Source organism: Anguilla anguilla, chromosome 7 (genome assembly GCF_013347855.1).
Source record: "Anguilla anguilla isolate fAngAng1 chromosome 7, fAngAng1.pri, whole genome shotgun sequence".
In the NCBI taxonomy this organism is placed as follows: domain Eukaryota; kingdom Metazoa; phylum Chordata; class Actinopteri; order Anguilliformes; family Anguillidae; genus Anguilla; species Anguilla anguilla.
Window position 1 is genome coordinate 18,666,407 of NC_049207.1, and position 16,257 is coordinate 18,682,663.

Below are 16,257 nucleotides of genomic sequence, written 5' to 3' on the forward strand. Positions count from 1 at the left end.
AAGAGAGGAGGAGTTCTGCTCTCAGAATGGAATGCATTAACACCGACTGCGGTGCTTCCCAAATGAGCAAGACCTGTTTGATCATACAGGAGGAGGACAGCATAGGAGGAGGCGGGAGGAGAGGAGGAGGGAGGAAGGAGAGGAGGGGTAGGAAGAAGGAGAGAAATGAGGACAGGATAGGAGGAGTTGGGAGGACAGAAGAGGAGAGGGAGGATGGGCGAGGATGAGGGGGAGGGAGGACAGAAGCGGAGGGTTAGGGAGGATGAGATGAGTGGAGGGGTAGGTAGGAGAGGAGCAGCAGCAGGTAGGAGAGGATTGGAGGGGGGGGTAGGATGAGAGGAGGGAGGACAGGAGCGGAGGAGAGGAGAGGAGGGCTCACTCACTTTGAGAGCCAAGCTGGATAGGGTGCTGGTGACGTTGCACTTGAAGCTCAGCTGCTTGTCCAGGTTCATGTCGGGGTCCCGGCCGGACAGCTCCCTGATGCCCGAGCGCTCGGGGGTCAGCTTCTGGAACAGCGTGCAGGTCATCCCGTTGAAGCTGCTGGCTTTGATGGTGTGGGCCTCCAGGGCGATGTTGGGAGAGTTCTGTAGGGAGAGCCATTTATCACGTCCCCTCTCTGACAGTCACCTAAGCCAGCAGTGCTTCTCATTATAGACTATAACCGCATCCATGTCACCGCAGGGCAGGGCTTGCCAAACCTGCCCAGATCCGTTCTGTGTACCTCTGACAGCACACGTTATTGTAGAGTAACCTTTTGTTTCTGTAACTGGTGAAAACTTTCAAACTGCATTCTGTGGGGACTTACAGGCACGGGGCTGCATAAGCAATTTGTTTCCATTCGTAAAACTGGGGATATGAGTTATTTCAAAACTGCAAACATAGTGGATAATTTAAGAGGCAAAATGAACAAACTGTGCAGTAATTTAAGCATGTACATGTTTAATGTGCCCCATGAGTGAACTGCTTTGTAGAGATTAGCCACGCTTACATTCCCTGTGTGTGTATGTGTGTGTGTACAGCTGATGTGTGTGTGTATGCAGGTGCGTATGTGCGTGTTCATGTTGTCGCAGGTGAGCGCCTGTGTACATGTGCATACATGATTGTGTGCCCACTCGTGAATGTGCAAGCGCCTGCAGTAAGCCCATGCGCCTGCAGTAAGCCCATGCGCCTGCAGTAAGCACATGCGCGTGCAGTAAGCGCATGCGCCTGCAGTCACTCACAGTGGAGTAGGCCTGCGCTCCGCTGGCGAGCCGGTGGCTGGCGATCCTCTGCAGGCACTCCACGATGCGGGAGCACGCCCGCGCCTCCCGCTGGGCCATCCACAGCACCCGCTCATCCGCCAGCATCAGGTTACTGGAGATGTCCACCATCACGTCCCCCAGCTGCAGGAGCAAACACACACACCCGCTCACTCAGTGTGGCCTTTACTTTATTCACCTGCCCCCTAGCATGCCCCTTGTGGTGGGCCAGGGTATAGTTTAGCTTTTATACTCTTAAATGAGATGGAAGGTATGCCATCCGCCACGTTACGGCTTGGTGGGGACTGCCCAACACCTATACAGCTCTGAGAGTTTGGAACTTGTCAGGGTTTCCTACAGAAATAACCACAATGACCACAGACTCTCAGCCCTTAAGAACATTAACTTCTGTACCTTCTGACCTCATATAAAAAGACAGAATTCAGATAACTTCACACATCCACACAAAATCCACACATTTTCTCTTTCTTTCATAGATACTCTGCCCCAGGTGGTACCCCTATATAACCAGTCAGTGAGGAAACCCAGGTGCGTCTTGCCAGAACGAGTCATGTGGTCGCCCGTGTGAACCAACTGCCACAACAGCCTGTTTCTCCTAGTCCTTTATATTCTTGTTATTGCTGAATAAATGGAGGTTTTACTGAGCACTTCTGTTCATGCATACTTTACATTGCGATCAGCCAGAGGCGGGCCATAACAGGGGCCTGTACGGTCCACACAGACGAGACTCTCCGCTCTGCTCCCTAAAATTTAGTAACTTATATTCCCTGCTTTGTACACACCACCGCACCAGAGGCGCTATGAGAGCCTGGCCTGCTTTCAACTGTGGAGGCAGAGCCAGAAAAAACAGGTAAAGGGCCACTGAATGGAATGGCCCCAAAACTGGGAAATGCAAAGAAGATATGATTTCCAGATGCTGTGACTCCACTTCATTTGACTGTACTTATACTTTCTTAGGCCTCAGAAGCAGCATAACTGTGGAGAAAAGAAGGGAATAGCCCAGAGAGAGAGACTAGGCCTCACTAGGTTGAGTGACAGGTGTCACAAATGAGCAAATGAAACCAATCAGTCCCTCTCAAAACCCAAAGAGAATGGATCCCCCAGTGACCCACTAAACCACATTATGACATCACAGCAGAGAGACCACGCCTCCTTTACGGACCAGGCGGGCACTGGGAGGGCGATGTTGGCTCAGGGCTGCTAATCGCAGAGCGCAGGCTCCGCCCCCCGTTTCAAGCTGTCCGCGAGCAGGTGCGGCGGACGCGTCGGCCGGCGAGATGAAACACCTCCAGGTCCCGCCGAGCAGCAGGTAATTACCGCGCCTGTGATCTGTCATCGCCCGTCACGGCCGATCCCGTCCGCGCAAACAGCACGCAGATGTTCCCCAAAGCGTAATTACCCAGGCTCCCGTTTGTTTTCCGAGCCGCCCCCCCCGCTCCGTCTGAGACGGCTGCCGCTCACCGTCGGGGTCAGGGGGACAAGGAGAGAAGGATGGAGGGCGGAGTCCCCCCCCTCCCCCCCCCCCAATCTGTGTGGGAGACGGGGGGGGGGGGTGGGGTGGGGGGGGGGGCCTTCCCAGGGCTGCGGGCAAGGTGAGGCCGTCGGGAGGAGATCTCAATTTGGAGCCGGGTGATTCATCTGGGCCGGCCCGCCTCAAAGGCAGCCTGCTCCTAATGGGTCACGTGACTCTGCGCGGGACTGCTGGGAAACAGCGTTCCATCTAATAAAGACCGGGGTTTGTGTGTGTGTGTGTGTGTGTGCGCGTGTGTTCGCTTGTTGTGCCGGTGTGATATATGTGTGTGTGTGTATGTGTGTGTGTGTGCGCGCATGTGTTCGCTTGTTGTGCCGGTGTGATATATGTGTGTGTGTGCGTGTGTGTGTGTGTGCATGTGCATGTTGTTGTGTCTGTGCGATATGTGTGTGTGATGTGTGAATACAAAATGTGTGTGGCTGAGCACGTTGTGTGTGTGTGTGTGTCTGTATGTAATAAATAGCAGCAGCCACACAACCAATCACCGCTGAGCTGTTATAGCAGTGTCACTGCTACACCGCTACCCGCTGGCTGAGACAACAGTGCGGACAGAGAGACGGACTTTAATCACTGGCATCAAACCCAGACCTTTAGAGAAATTCAGGTGTCGCCCCGCATCCTTCAAACGCGAGCTATTGGGTCTGCGTGACGGACGGTCCTGTCTGCTTTTCCTCCGAGAAGCTGCTTTAAAAGCGGTGCCCGTCACTCAGGTTGAACAGAGAGGTAAAAATATGTTTTGTGAAAGGTTAAGCCATTCTTCCACAGAAAAAAAAGGGCACCCTACCCGCCGGAGACGGCGACGCTGTCAATCACAGACACAAACGCCTCACTTCCCTCCTCTCCGCTCAGCGTGAGGCGGCTGCTGATGGAGGGGGAGGGGCCCAGTGACCGGGCTGCTCCAATCGGAGGGCGGCAAGGCCGGCAGGGGGGGCGGTTCCCCGTGGCTGAGCTCCCTGAAGGGGACAGGCGGGAGCCCGAGGCCCCGCCCAAACCCACCTCTTTGTACTTCTCCGCAAACTTCCCGAACTTCTCGATCATCTGAGCCACGAAGATGACGTCCATCTTGTCGGAGAAGTTGGCAGCCTCCATGGTGTAGACCAGAAGCTGCCGGGCGGTGGTCACTGCGTTGGTCAGGTTCAGAGGCATCTGAGGGGGGGCGGAAGAGAGAGGGGAAGAGAAGGAGAACGAGAGATAGAGGGAGGCAGAGGAAGAAAAAAGTATAGGGAGACCAGAAAAAAAGATACAGAGAGGGAGGAGGAGGGGAGAGCAAAATTGACAAAATGCACAAGATGGAGAAAGGAAGAAGAGAGGGACTGAGATGTCACTACAGAAGCCTGCTTGGCTGCTGGTTTATGAACAATCCTCTGGGATAACATCGACAGCAAAAATCCCTCTCAGGCTGCCTTAGAGCCTCACTGAACCCCCCTTCATACTGCCACACATGTACTTTCACTCTTCTGTAAGAGGGCCACACATTAACCATTTGAAGAGTAGGTTTTTGTGAATGTTTTTTTCAAAATTCTAAGCCTGTGTTCTAGAACTCTATTGCTCTCAATTGCCAGTAGTGACCGTTACATCAGCATTAGAATGTTCAGTTTAGAACATTCTAATCACACACTGTATTTGAAATCTTACGCCTTAAAGGGTTAAATAATGCTTTGTACTGAGGATAGGATAGCCCATGCAGGTCTATTAATAATGCGTGTACCATTTTTACATACACAATTACAGAATGCTTCTGACACTAAATAATTTCGCCCTGAGTCAGAAAAATCTGACATAAGCAGTATGAGTGAATTACTTTGTGTGCATTGCACATTTTGCAGAGCTTCAACTAATGCTAATAAATTATTAAAAATAACTATATTGCGCTCTGTATCGATTCCCAAAAACAAGCAGCAAAGTAGTAAAAACACTTGTACTGTCTGAATTACTATGTGCTATATACTGGAATTCCTGGTCTCAAAAAAAAGAACAACAATGCAAGAGAGCAATCTCAGCCAATGACAATCTCAGCAGAAAAGATGCGGGTTCCTCCCCCCTCCCCCCGCTGACGGGGACTTCCTGCGCCGGCGGCCCCCGCGGCGCGTACCTGGTTGATGATGTAGAGCACCCGCGTGACGTCTTTCTGGTACTGGCAGCGGGAGTAGTCCTCCTCGGCCCAGAAGCCGCCGCGGTCGCACCTGCGCCAGGCCCGGCGGTCGTCGGCGGCGGAGCCCGAGTAGATGCTGGTGCCCGAGGCCAGCCGGTTGCAGGCCAGGTAGGCGGTGATGCCCGCCAGGGTGCGCGGCCACCTGGCAGAGGGGGACACCGCGTCACGCCGATTCGCCCCCGACCCTCCCATTCATCCTCTCTTATTAACGGATGAAGTTTCCAAGGAAACGGGGCCAGGGCGGCTACGTGGCTACGCCTGAATTTGGAGAAATTATTACCCAAGATGCACTGCAGTTAAAGAGCAACAAACAGCCATTTTGTTCTGAATTTAGGATGCCAACCCCTGTGGCCATTTCTGCATATTCAGGCATGTCTTTTACAACCGTGAGGTGATTCGATTTTGGAGAAAGGAAACCATTCGGGAAGAAGGTCAGAGCACAAAATCAGGTCGCCGACTAATAAAAGAACCGTTCTCCATGCATAAATTCAAAAGCGTAATAAAATGAGGCACTTCCACCGACACGCATCGCTGTGCAATTTATATCGTGTTATGAAACTGGGAGCACATTTTCCAGCTCCGGTGTCCACCTCAGTTTGTGCAACACTGACTTTTACGAGAGCGTCTCATATTCTCAGGGCAAAAACAGTGAGCCATCCAAAAAACGAGGCCCCCCTCTCCAGCACGCTCCGATTCCCATTCATTACACACTCATTTCTGGGGCTCACAGAACAAAAACAGCCAAACTGCTAGCGACCCTCCGATACCGCCGGGTGTCAGACACGCGTTCAGCCACCAGAGGGCAGCGTGGAGCTAAGGATTACTCCTGCCTGTCGACTGACAGCCCGGATTACCGAAGCTGGAAGCGCAGAATGATAATGTCTGTGTTTGAAGCAGTCACCTCCGCTAACAATAGCTAATGACTGCTACACGGCGAAGGCCCATCCGCGGGATTAGCTGCCATTCAAGTTTTAACCCAGCCGCTGTTCTCGCCTCTGACTGAAAGGATAATCTACAAATACCTGCCGGAAAAAAAACAAGGGGATCGAGTTTCGACCAGAAAAGATGCACTAGTGGCAGGGCGTCCCTGTAATAGCTCCGTTAGGCTCTAAATGACAGAGTTCAAGTGTGAGGTATCTAAGAATCTGTACAGAAGCAGACCGCGGGACGGAGAGGCGTTAGCGGTCGATTCGGCCTGGGCTGGCCCTCACCGGAACTCCCCCTTGTTGTTGGACACCCTCTCCGGGGGGCAGTATTTGGCGGAGCTCTCCAGCACCACGATGTGGACGGTGCGGGTGTTGTTCCCTCGGCTGGTCCGCACGCGACACTCCCAGTTCCCCGTGGAGCCCGGCTGGATGTTGGATATGGTGAGGGCGCTGCGGTGCCAGAGACACAGACTGCATTCAGTACACCGGGAGTGCAGCACAGAGGGCAGCAGTGCAGTATAACTGGTAATGAACTGGGCTTGTAACCTAAAGGTTATAGGTTTGATTCCCAGGTAGGAATCAAACCAGAAACAAGGTACTTAACCTGAATTAAGATTAGTGTCTAAATGGATGTGTAAAAAATACATAAAATATGTATAAAAAAGAAAAAACTTTGAGTAAGTTGCTCTGGATAAGTGTGTCTGCTCAAGGCCAGTAATGTAATGTATGTAATGAGAACCTGCCTTTGAAGTGGTTCCACGTTCTCACGGAGAACCTCCATGACCCAGTAACTACTCACAAACTGGCAATTCTTCCAGACAAGGAATAAATACAATAACAAAGATGTATTGTGGTGGTGGAGGAGTAAGGCATTCTGAAGACAATGATGTGTGTTTGAACCAATCACAGCATTGTTCCACAAAAAGCAAAGACTTTTGATTGGTTCATATAAACCTGTGACTGACAGTGGAGGACTCAGGGATGATAACACTGAGAAACTGCGAGGGGACGCTTGCGTTCCTCGCTCCTACCTAGCGATGAGCGAGCAGTTCTGGACCGTGCTCTTCTCGATGACGATGCCCTGCGCGGCGTCGGGCTCCACCATCCGGCCGTCCTGGTACCACAGCACCTGCATGTCCTCGTCCACGTAGGACGCCATGCACTGGAAGGGCAGGCTGTCGCCGCGGAACACGATCTGCCGCTGCGACGGCGTCATCTGGAAGGACGGCAGCTCCAGCGGGGCGTCTGCGAAAACGGAGAGGGACGCGGCGGGGTCAGCCCACCCGACGCTTCGCCGTTTCGCTCACCCGCGGCCCAGCCGCCAAAGACACCCAGCTGCCCGCCGTCTAACGTCTAACTCTTACTACGCGACAACACGCCGAAGGAAAATAAAGCGGACTTTCTGGGAGGAAAGCTTGTTCCGAGCATTTTATTGGCCCTTTTAAACCGCTGGAATGCGGCCCAAACGCAGGCCAGTGATGTTCGTTAAGCCAAATACTCCATTAACACAACCCACTGGGAATCCAGAGGACTATCTTTGGTGCTTAATTCTGTTTAATGACGGACGCATAAATTGCGGTGCATGTGGTTGTGCACTACACAAGGCTAAATATTTAACCGCATTTTTATAGCAAGCTGTAAACTACAACGAGCTTACACAGTGTTACACAATATTGCAGTGCCCTTTGCTAATACGAAGCACTGCTAGAATGTATTATTTAAATACCTTTACCAAAGATACTGGCCCCTCTCCCCAAAAGAATTGGATGCAAAAAGCGGTTTATCAGACAATCTCAAGCTCTAATGAAAACAAGTAATTCTGATGTATGATCTCCCCCAGTGGATGGGCAGAGGCAACACAGGGTATACAACAGTGGTTCCTAACCCTACTCCTGAAGATCTACCATCCTGTAGGTTTTCATTTCAAACCTAATTTGCCACACCTGACGCTACTAATTTAGCAGCTCAACGAGATCTCCAGTAGAATGAGGTGCACTTTGGTAGGGTCGGAATGAAAACCTACAGGAGAGTAGATCTCCAGAAACAGAGCTGGAAACCACAGGTATAGAGTATATGAGTACAGCGGTGGAGATGGGAAAACAGACAGCCAGGTTAGGAGACAGAATGAAGAATTACACCGGCAGACTGAATTGGTAGAGGAGCAGGCAGAGAGACAGATCAACAGACAGAGAAACAAACGGAAAAACAGACACAAAAAGATAGACACAGATGCAGAAGGACAGTCAGACAGACGGACGGACGGACAGACAGACTGACAGACACGGACAGTCAGACAGACAGACAGACAGACAGGGACAGTCAGACAGACAGACAGGGACAGGCGGACAGACAGACAGGGACAGGCGGACAGACAGACAGGGACAGACAGACAGACAAACAGACACAGACAGTGACAGACAGACAGAGACAGGCGGACAGACAGACAGACAGACAGAGACAGGGACAGGCAGACACAGTCAGACAGACAGACAGGGACAGGTGGACGGACGGACGGACGGACAGACTGACAGACACGGACAGTCAGACAGACAGACAGACAGGGACAGGCGGACAGACAGACAGACAGGGACAGGCGGACAGACAGACAGGGACAGACAGACAGACAGACAGACAGACAGAGACAGACATACAGGGACAGGCGGACAGACAGACAGGGACAGGCGGACAGACAGACAGACAGACAGACAGACACAGACGCGCTGACGGGGCCTAACCGCAGGTGAGGAGCTCCGGTTTGAGGGAGGTGACGAGCTGGCCCTGCAGGGAGCGCGGGTACGAGCAGCGGGTGTCCTTCACGCCCACGCCCTTCTCCTTAATCCAGCGCAGGAGCCACCTCAGGTTACAGTCGCACAGCAGGTAGGGCGTCTGGAACTCCCTGGGGACGGAACGAAAGCACGTTCGCTCGCTCAGCCGCCCAATCACAGCAGGGCCGCTGAGGACGACCGCCGGGCCGCTTCAAACCGCCAGCGCTACAGGACCGCAATCGCCCCCGCTGCCAACCCTTCCCCACGACCAGAGCTAAACACGAGCCGAGCGCTCGGCGAACAACACCAAAACGCACGGAGCGCGACGCGAACTAGCACGTTAGCGCCACTCGTTTGTACTCACAGTGTCTTAAGAGAGACGAGACCGTCGAAGGTCCCCTGGGGCAGAGAGGAAAACAGGTTCGCCGACAGGTTCCTGAAATGGAACAAAACGAGCAATGAGGACGGCAGAATAAGGATAACAAGTCGCTCGTTAGAGATTAAGGACTTGGGGGGGGGGGGGGGGGGGGGGGGGAGCTGACACATGGGGGTGGAGAATGCAGAACACCCATCTTCATAACAATCACTTAGCCGTGCCAGCTCGGCACCGCGACCTTCGCCGAGATAACCAGCCCACCGTTTGCACACGCTACAGCCCGATAGCCTCCCGCAAATTACATACCATCAGGTGTGCAGCTGGTGCGCGATATTCACCGGAGGACTGCGACGAAAATCAGTCATTATCGCATCATGTCTAATCTCGCCGCACCTGCTACTGTTTTTCCAAGTTATGGCGCCGGCCAATTATTCCCTTTCCAAGATGAGGGAGCGGCTTCTAAACGACTCCATAGTCAAAGCCACACTGGAGCACGTTGCATTACTTTGACCTGTGGTGCAACCTGTGAAAGCTGTGCTCTCAAGCAAACAACACGGCAAGAATGGCAATGCAAAGTCCTCATATGTTTTGCAAATGACAGTTATTTAAAAAAAAAAAAAAAAGCTGAACTACTTACAGTCGAACCAGATTTGAGAGGCCCTTGAATATATCCCCGTTGAGGCAGCCAATTCGGTTACTCGATAAATCTCTGCAAAGAAAATGGAGAGGTGGGATTATGGGATTATGTTATTTTGCTTACTACTACAATTCACGCTAATTCTTTACAGGGGAATTATGACCGCCTTCTAATGAAGACTCTTTCCACTGCAAGCCGTTATAAAAAAATAACCTCCACAAATGTAACATTCAGATACTTCCCAGAAAAAAATGGACTATACCCGCTTCCAAAATAAATGAATAATGATTGAAATAATTACGTACAGAAAGTGCCATTTTCATTTCAGTAATATCTTACATTTCCAGGAACTGTCAGCATCCATGAGATAATCAATTGGCCATTTCCTGGGGCACATTTATCAACTATGCACCAATTTCATTCCAAAACTCAGTTGCATTGCGTTAAAGATAAGCCTCGCTGCCAACTGCCCCTCTTTGAGGACACTGTGCAGTTTGGTCACTGGGTAGGTACACGTGTATCAGGTGTGCATGTGTGCTGTCATCAAGTGGTGACACAAGTACAATTAGTGATTTCATATGAGAAAAAATGGAAACCAAGACAAAAAACAAACATGATGAAAGGAATCGTTGACAAATGAACACACACTTCAGACCTTGCTTCCGGACACTTCCTTGTGTATATCAATGGCATTTCCAGGTGTCAGGAATCACATGAATCAAGTGTATAGACAGCTGCACTAATGCTAAAAGGAATTCATATGCAAGCATTGTTTTACATACAATTCAATTATGTGTGGCATATGAAAACTATTCTACGTTTAGGACTTTGGGAAAACTTGCATACGCAGGTTTAACAAATGCCACTTCACATACATTTAAATAAAATTAAATAATTTAATGAGAGGCTATACAGCCTTGTCAGCCAGACAGGAGGCATCTGAACTTGTAACCCATCTTACAAATGGAGGGACTCAAAAAACAAGACAAAAACAGAAAACAAGAAATATAAATGTCAACCAGCCTAACACTCCTATTCCTGGAAGTAGACTCCAAATTCTTCAACTGAGCATTAGAAGAACATAACGTACTGAATGCCAATATGAACGTACAGACACCCAGTGGTATTCGTATCCTTTAAAATCAGGTACTCTAATGCATTAATGTAGATCAAAATTTTAAATCACATAATTCTATAAATGCTTGTAACAACTTTCACTTTTTTTCTTTCCTTTACAATTTGCCTAGGGGCTTTCCACATCAAAGAGAGGTGCGCAGAACTCTGTTGAATCTGTTATTATTCTTGTCTATCACATCAAAGTCACATTTTCATCTTCTGCACAGCATGGCTGCTGACAAGTGAGTTAGACTGGAGGCTTAGGATTACTGGCATCACGTTTAAATGTGCAGGTTTGATGTGGTATCAGCAGCGTAATGGGCGAACTTCAGTGATATACGAAGCCATTCAAAAAAAAAAAAAAAAAAAAAACTTTACTTCACTCGGACCTGGACCACAGACATAGGCCATAGTGTTACCAGACCCGGCTCAAAACCTTCGCGTTTCTTGAATCCGGTTTGCAGCACGGCAACAGTCAAAATCGCTTTACTGCTCCTTGGAGATGGCCCCAGCCCTGAAGAGGGGGGGGGGGCAGGTAGCGGAGCTGCCAAACGCACGTGGAGCCGGCGTCCATGTTGCCGCCCGCCCTCCCCCCTGCCGCAGACACCGGCCCCACAACGGCCGAGGAGGAGCCGGGCGGAGTGAGGAAGGGGACCTGCGTGCGCGCAAACACGCGCTCCTTTCCCTTCCAGTGCTGCGCTGCAGCTGGAGCTTTTATTGTGCGAGGTTATTAGCCCTGCTCCGGTGAAAAAGCCTTTTGGGAGCTGCCAAGCCTGGCAGGAGTGCTCCGTTTGGGAGGATAATGGAGTGGGAGTGGGTGGGTGGGGTGGTGGGGGGAGTGGTGAGTCCTCCTTGGCTGCAGGGTGCGGAGGAGCACCTGGGTGGAGGCAGGCAGCGAGCACACCGCGCAGTCGTGAGATCAACGTCCGCCGCACCAAGAACAGGGCGGTGGAGAACAAGAAGAAGGAGAGGGAGAGAGAGAAGGAGAGGGAGGGAAAGGAAGAGGGAGAAAGGGAGAGAGAGAGAGAGAGCGAGAGAGAGAGACTACCTGCGACTCAGCTTCTACAGCGCATAATTTAAGCCATTACTCAGATTGCTTTATGTAGGCCGCATAACACTAAATTACTGCTGACTGCTGAAACGGTTTACACAAGTCTCCCGCGGTGAAAACTCTGAGAGCCGGGATATGGGCGGTGCTGGTAAAAGGGGGGGGGGGGGCGGGGAGGGGGCAGGTTTCTGTGGGTTGACATTAAGGTCAGCGCAGGAATCCCAAGAGAGCGTCTTCCTCAGACAATCAGCGATTTCTGTAATGACTGCCCGCTACTTCCCATTCGCGGCCCGTCAGTCACCGCCAGCCGAAGGAGAAGGCCGGGTAACGGAACCTGACGCTCGAGTGACAGGAGGGGGGGGTGGGGGCTGACTGCACGGTGCTACATAGGAGAGGAGTGTATGTGACAGGTGGGGGGGGGGGGGCTCCTCTCCAGAAGAGGGACAGCGAAAATGACGACGGCGGAGTGACATCGCCGAGCGGGGCTGTCTCGCGACGTCGGGACGGGGTCCCGCAGTTCAGCCCGCGGAGTGGCACATCCTCAGCCGGGAGTGAAGTCTAATTACACACTGTACAGAGAGGCAGCAGATGGGAGAAATTAAACATTGGGACGGAAGGGGGAAAAAAACAGAAATCAGACACGGGGATCCTTCGTGAGAACGCTCGGTGGCAACGGAACCGTCCGAGACGCCGATTAACCGTGACGCCCTGTTCCCGAAATCCGCAACGCGCGCGTTTCCGTGGTTTCAAAAGCAGCTCCCGTTATCTACGAGTTTGTGATCCGATACCAGCCACTGCTTCGCACGATGTAATTCAATAAGCCTACAAACGTATCTCCAGCAGGCGGCCAACGGGATTGTTCCGTAGCCGAACCAGGGCAGGACTACCGAGCGAAAGGCCTGTTTTGGTTTCCATTATTCCGCCCAGGAGCCAATACTACAGTACATGGCACAGAAATGTCAACAGGGAGAGAATCGCCATTGCCCAAACAGAATTAATGCACGTAGGAGGTTTGAATTCACACAGAATGACCTGCGTGGTGATTTGGACCTGCAGTTCTTCACCAGCGCTAACCGCTAGCAAAATGACAGCCATGACCTGCGGTCACACTTCCGGACTGCCTAACGGTTCCATCACTGGCAGACAAAGCAATCCCAGCAAACCAACCCTTCCCTGGCCAGCCTGCTGCGTCAGCCAATCAGATTAAGTTCAGGGCCACGGTGTCTTTGATTCTTTCCATGCTGAACTTGACCAAAAAAACATAGCTGAAGACAGTGAAGAGTGGGGCCTGGACCGCAAAGTCCGGTTCTGTCTTGGCAGTATACATGTGACATACGCTGCCCAATGAGCCATTCCCGTCCCTCCATCTGTTTTCCATACCGGGGATTTACCAGAACACGGGAGCAGCGGCTTCTTCGCTGGCCTGCAGAAGTGATGGGAGAGTGAGGCTTCATCAAACCAAAATGGGTGGAGCTGCTGTATGACATCAATGGCTAACTGATCTGAGCTGAGCCAATCGCTGTGCTTTGCAGCAGGGAGCAAAACCTATTGATTGGTTGAGAGAAGACTGTTACTGACACCGCATTGCTGGCTCATGAAAGCTCACTCTCCTGTAACCGTTGTGACTAGAATCTGAATTCTGTACCAGAGGAAACCCTGAACGCTGGGATTTTTGCCCGAGCCAATTTGGTTTAATGGGCGTCGTGACATGTCAAACAAAGACGTCAAACGAACGGTGAATCGCTGAAGTGAGTCTCCGCTCTGTTCTACACCACGCAACACGAGTCCCTTGTGCTGAAATAGTGTTTGGGGGGAAAATGGGTTCAGGCCAAAACCCCAGAATGTGCCCATACCCCTTCCTCCACAGTCCCAGCAGTGCTCCCATCTAAAGTTTACACTGGCAGGGACTGGATCATATCAAATGATTTTGCATACACATATAAGCAAGCACGCATACACATACGCTGTGCTAACCTGCACTTGGGCCACACAGACACAACCATACACACACACACACACACACACACACACAGACACAGACACAGACACAGACACACAGACACACACACAGACACAGACACAGACACACAACCACGCACACACATACACACACACACACAGACACAGACACAGACACAGACACAGACACAGACACACACACACAACCACGCACACACACACACACACACACACACACACACAGACACAGACACAGACACAGACACACACACACACCGTCCTGTATTTGGACCTGTATCTGACCAGAGGAACACTGGCACATTTGTGCAAAGCTTGCAAACAGGTCGCGCTGGCCGGGGAGCCCCCGACAGGCACAGCACATTCTCCCCACACCGCACCGCCAAACAGAAACCATCTGGACCCTGGTGAGCGAGTATTTGTGAAACACATCATAAAAAAACCCTACACAGAACCAATGAAATATGTAATCAAATTTTTGGGCAGCTCTACTGGAAAAAAAAGCAATGCGGGTAAAAAAATTGAAAAATAATTGCGTGGCACTGACATGTACATTCTCTACCTCAAAACCTCAGGGTAATTACTGCAGATTTGGCCGCGCGCACAGCTGTATCCCCTGACTTACAGTAATAATGCACGTTGCTGAGGTTATTTGGAAAACGTCCCGTATTTACAGAAGATGTAGCGGCTGGCTTTGAGCAGGAGCAGAGACATTGCAGGGTATCAAAACCTGCACGGAAACTACCAGAAACCTAAAAATAAGCAAGGAGCAAGAATTTTAACGGAGCGGAACCATTGCCCCATTATGCGGTGAAAAAGACACCGCGAGCGGCTCACCGAGTCCTGTGCCGGCAGTTGTCAAAGTTAACTACAGTACACAAGTCGCTGAAGGCTCTAATATCGCCCAGCGATGTGAATGCTAGCATTACTGTTCCGTTCCACACATCAGGAGCCTGCTGATGCTTGTGCCACGTAATGGTGTCATTCTGAGAATGAGGCACTTTTAAAAGCAATGACACAAACCCCATCGCACCGTCAAAAGAGAATAGAGCCCATTACCGGCTAACACAGAGTGGAAAATATCTGAATGTAAAAGCCCTGAAGATTAGTATTTAAGAACCGTGAGTGCGTTACGATGTAAAACAGGCACACGCAGAGAAACACAGGTGTATGAAGATGCGAGGGCTACACAGGAAACGCATCACTGCTTAACGCAGCGCTTCCTGTCGGGGGCCCCAGCTGCACGTGGATAATACTCACAGTCTTTTGAGGGCCAGCAGTCCTGAAAACGCTCCAGGCTCAACGTGACTGATGGTGTTGTTCCGAATGTCCCTGTAAAAACCAAACAGAGAAAATCACAGCTGGTGCTGTAGCCGCAGCGAAGAGGATGCGATCGTGGAGACAATTTTATAAAGGCGGGGAATAAAAAATTTAAATTTAAATAACAAATACCACCATTTCGCCTGTGGGGAAATGCACGCCGTGTAGCTATAACCAAAGCCAAAGGCAAATCTGGGGTTGATGTAATTACTCGTTATCTCATGGACTCATTCACCCCACCCCCCACCAACCGAATGCCAATTCTAAACTCGATCCATCCTGAAAACAAGAGGGCTCTTATAGAGCAGAGAGTCAGCACTAACCTGCAGCTAAAGCAGTAGTTGTATAATCGCCGTGTTTACAGAGAGGTCCCATCGGATGATGTAAACCGGGGCAGGCCCGGCCTTTTCTTAGCTGCCTCTCATCTGGCGCTGCCGCCGCCGCGTTTCTGCCTCGACAAAAACGCGCACTTAAGCACCCGGTGCTTTTGTGAACACGATACTGCAATTACCACCTCTGAGCACTTCTGCCTAAAAAGGCTCCACGCGGTACGCAATACTGAACCCACCAACGCTGTTATTAGCAGAGGCGCCTTCAGTTGTGAAGGGCCGACGTTCAGCTGCAGCCTAAACGTCCCCATCGGCGAACAGCGGATCGGTCGATGACAGGCGCTGTTGGGGAGGTGGGATGGCCCCAGTTGGACCCCACACAAAAGGGACGGCGCACTCGAGCGTCGCGCGGTTCAAAGGCCGTGGTCGCCGGCACCTGCGTTCCTGCGGGGGCCGCGGCGCGTCACTCAGCGGCCGGGCGGGCGCGGCTCCGGGCCGGCATGCGAAAGCCCCGCTGTGAGAGCTCCGGCTCGTCTTTGATGTAGCGCCGCCGCCGCCGCGCGGGCCGGCTACACCTGGGCGAGCCGCAGCCCTGAACGTTTTTCACCCCCTCTCGGCCTTTTTGAGTTTACAGCGAAGCCGGCCATTTTCTACGGAAGGCACGAACGCGAGCGAGCCCCTGGACCACCCGTGAGCGTCGACAGAGCCGCGTCGCTCAACATGGCCGCTTCGCGCAGCGGAGACGGACTGAAGGACAGAGTCAAAAACATCCACCTCGCACAACACCACCACCTCCAACGCAAGCTCCAAGTGCTCCTGTA

General features: G+C 51.6%; 1 protein-coding gene across 1 annotated transcript in view; it reads right to left on the reverse strand.

Annotated features, from left to right (window-relative positions):
* Positions 1 to 16,257, reverse strand: part of adgra3 (adhesion G protein-coupled receptor A3) — a 41,876-nt gene that overhangs the window by 7,286 nt on the left and 18,333 nt on the right. The window contains exons 3-12 of the mRNA XM_035426802.1: positions 15,048 to 15,119; positions 9,647 to 9,718; positions 8,998 to 9,069; positions 8,604 to 8,764; positions 6,900 to 7,113; positions 6,154 to 6,318; positions 4,883 to 5,084; positions 3,787 to 3,936; positions 1,221 to 1,382; positions 384 to 584 (exon numbers count right to left, since the gene is read on the reverse strand). Coding sequence (XP_035282693.1) covers positions 384 to 584; positions 1,221 to 1,382; positions 3,787 to 3,936; positions 4,883 to 5,084; positions 6,154 to 6,318; positions 6,900 to 7,113; positions 8,604 to 8,764; positions 8,998 to 9,069; positions 9,647 to 9,718; positions 15,048 to 15,119 — 1,471 coding nt within the window. The remainder of the gene's footprint in view (positions 1 to 383; positions 585 to 1,220; positions 1,383 to 3,786; positions 3,937 to 4,882; positions 5,085 to 6,153; positions 6,319 to 6,899; positions 7,114 to 8,603; positions 8,765 to 8,997; positions 9,070 to 9,646; positions 9,719 to 15,047; positions 15,120 to 16,257) is intronic.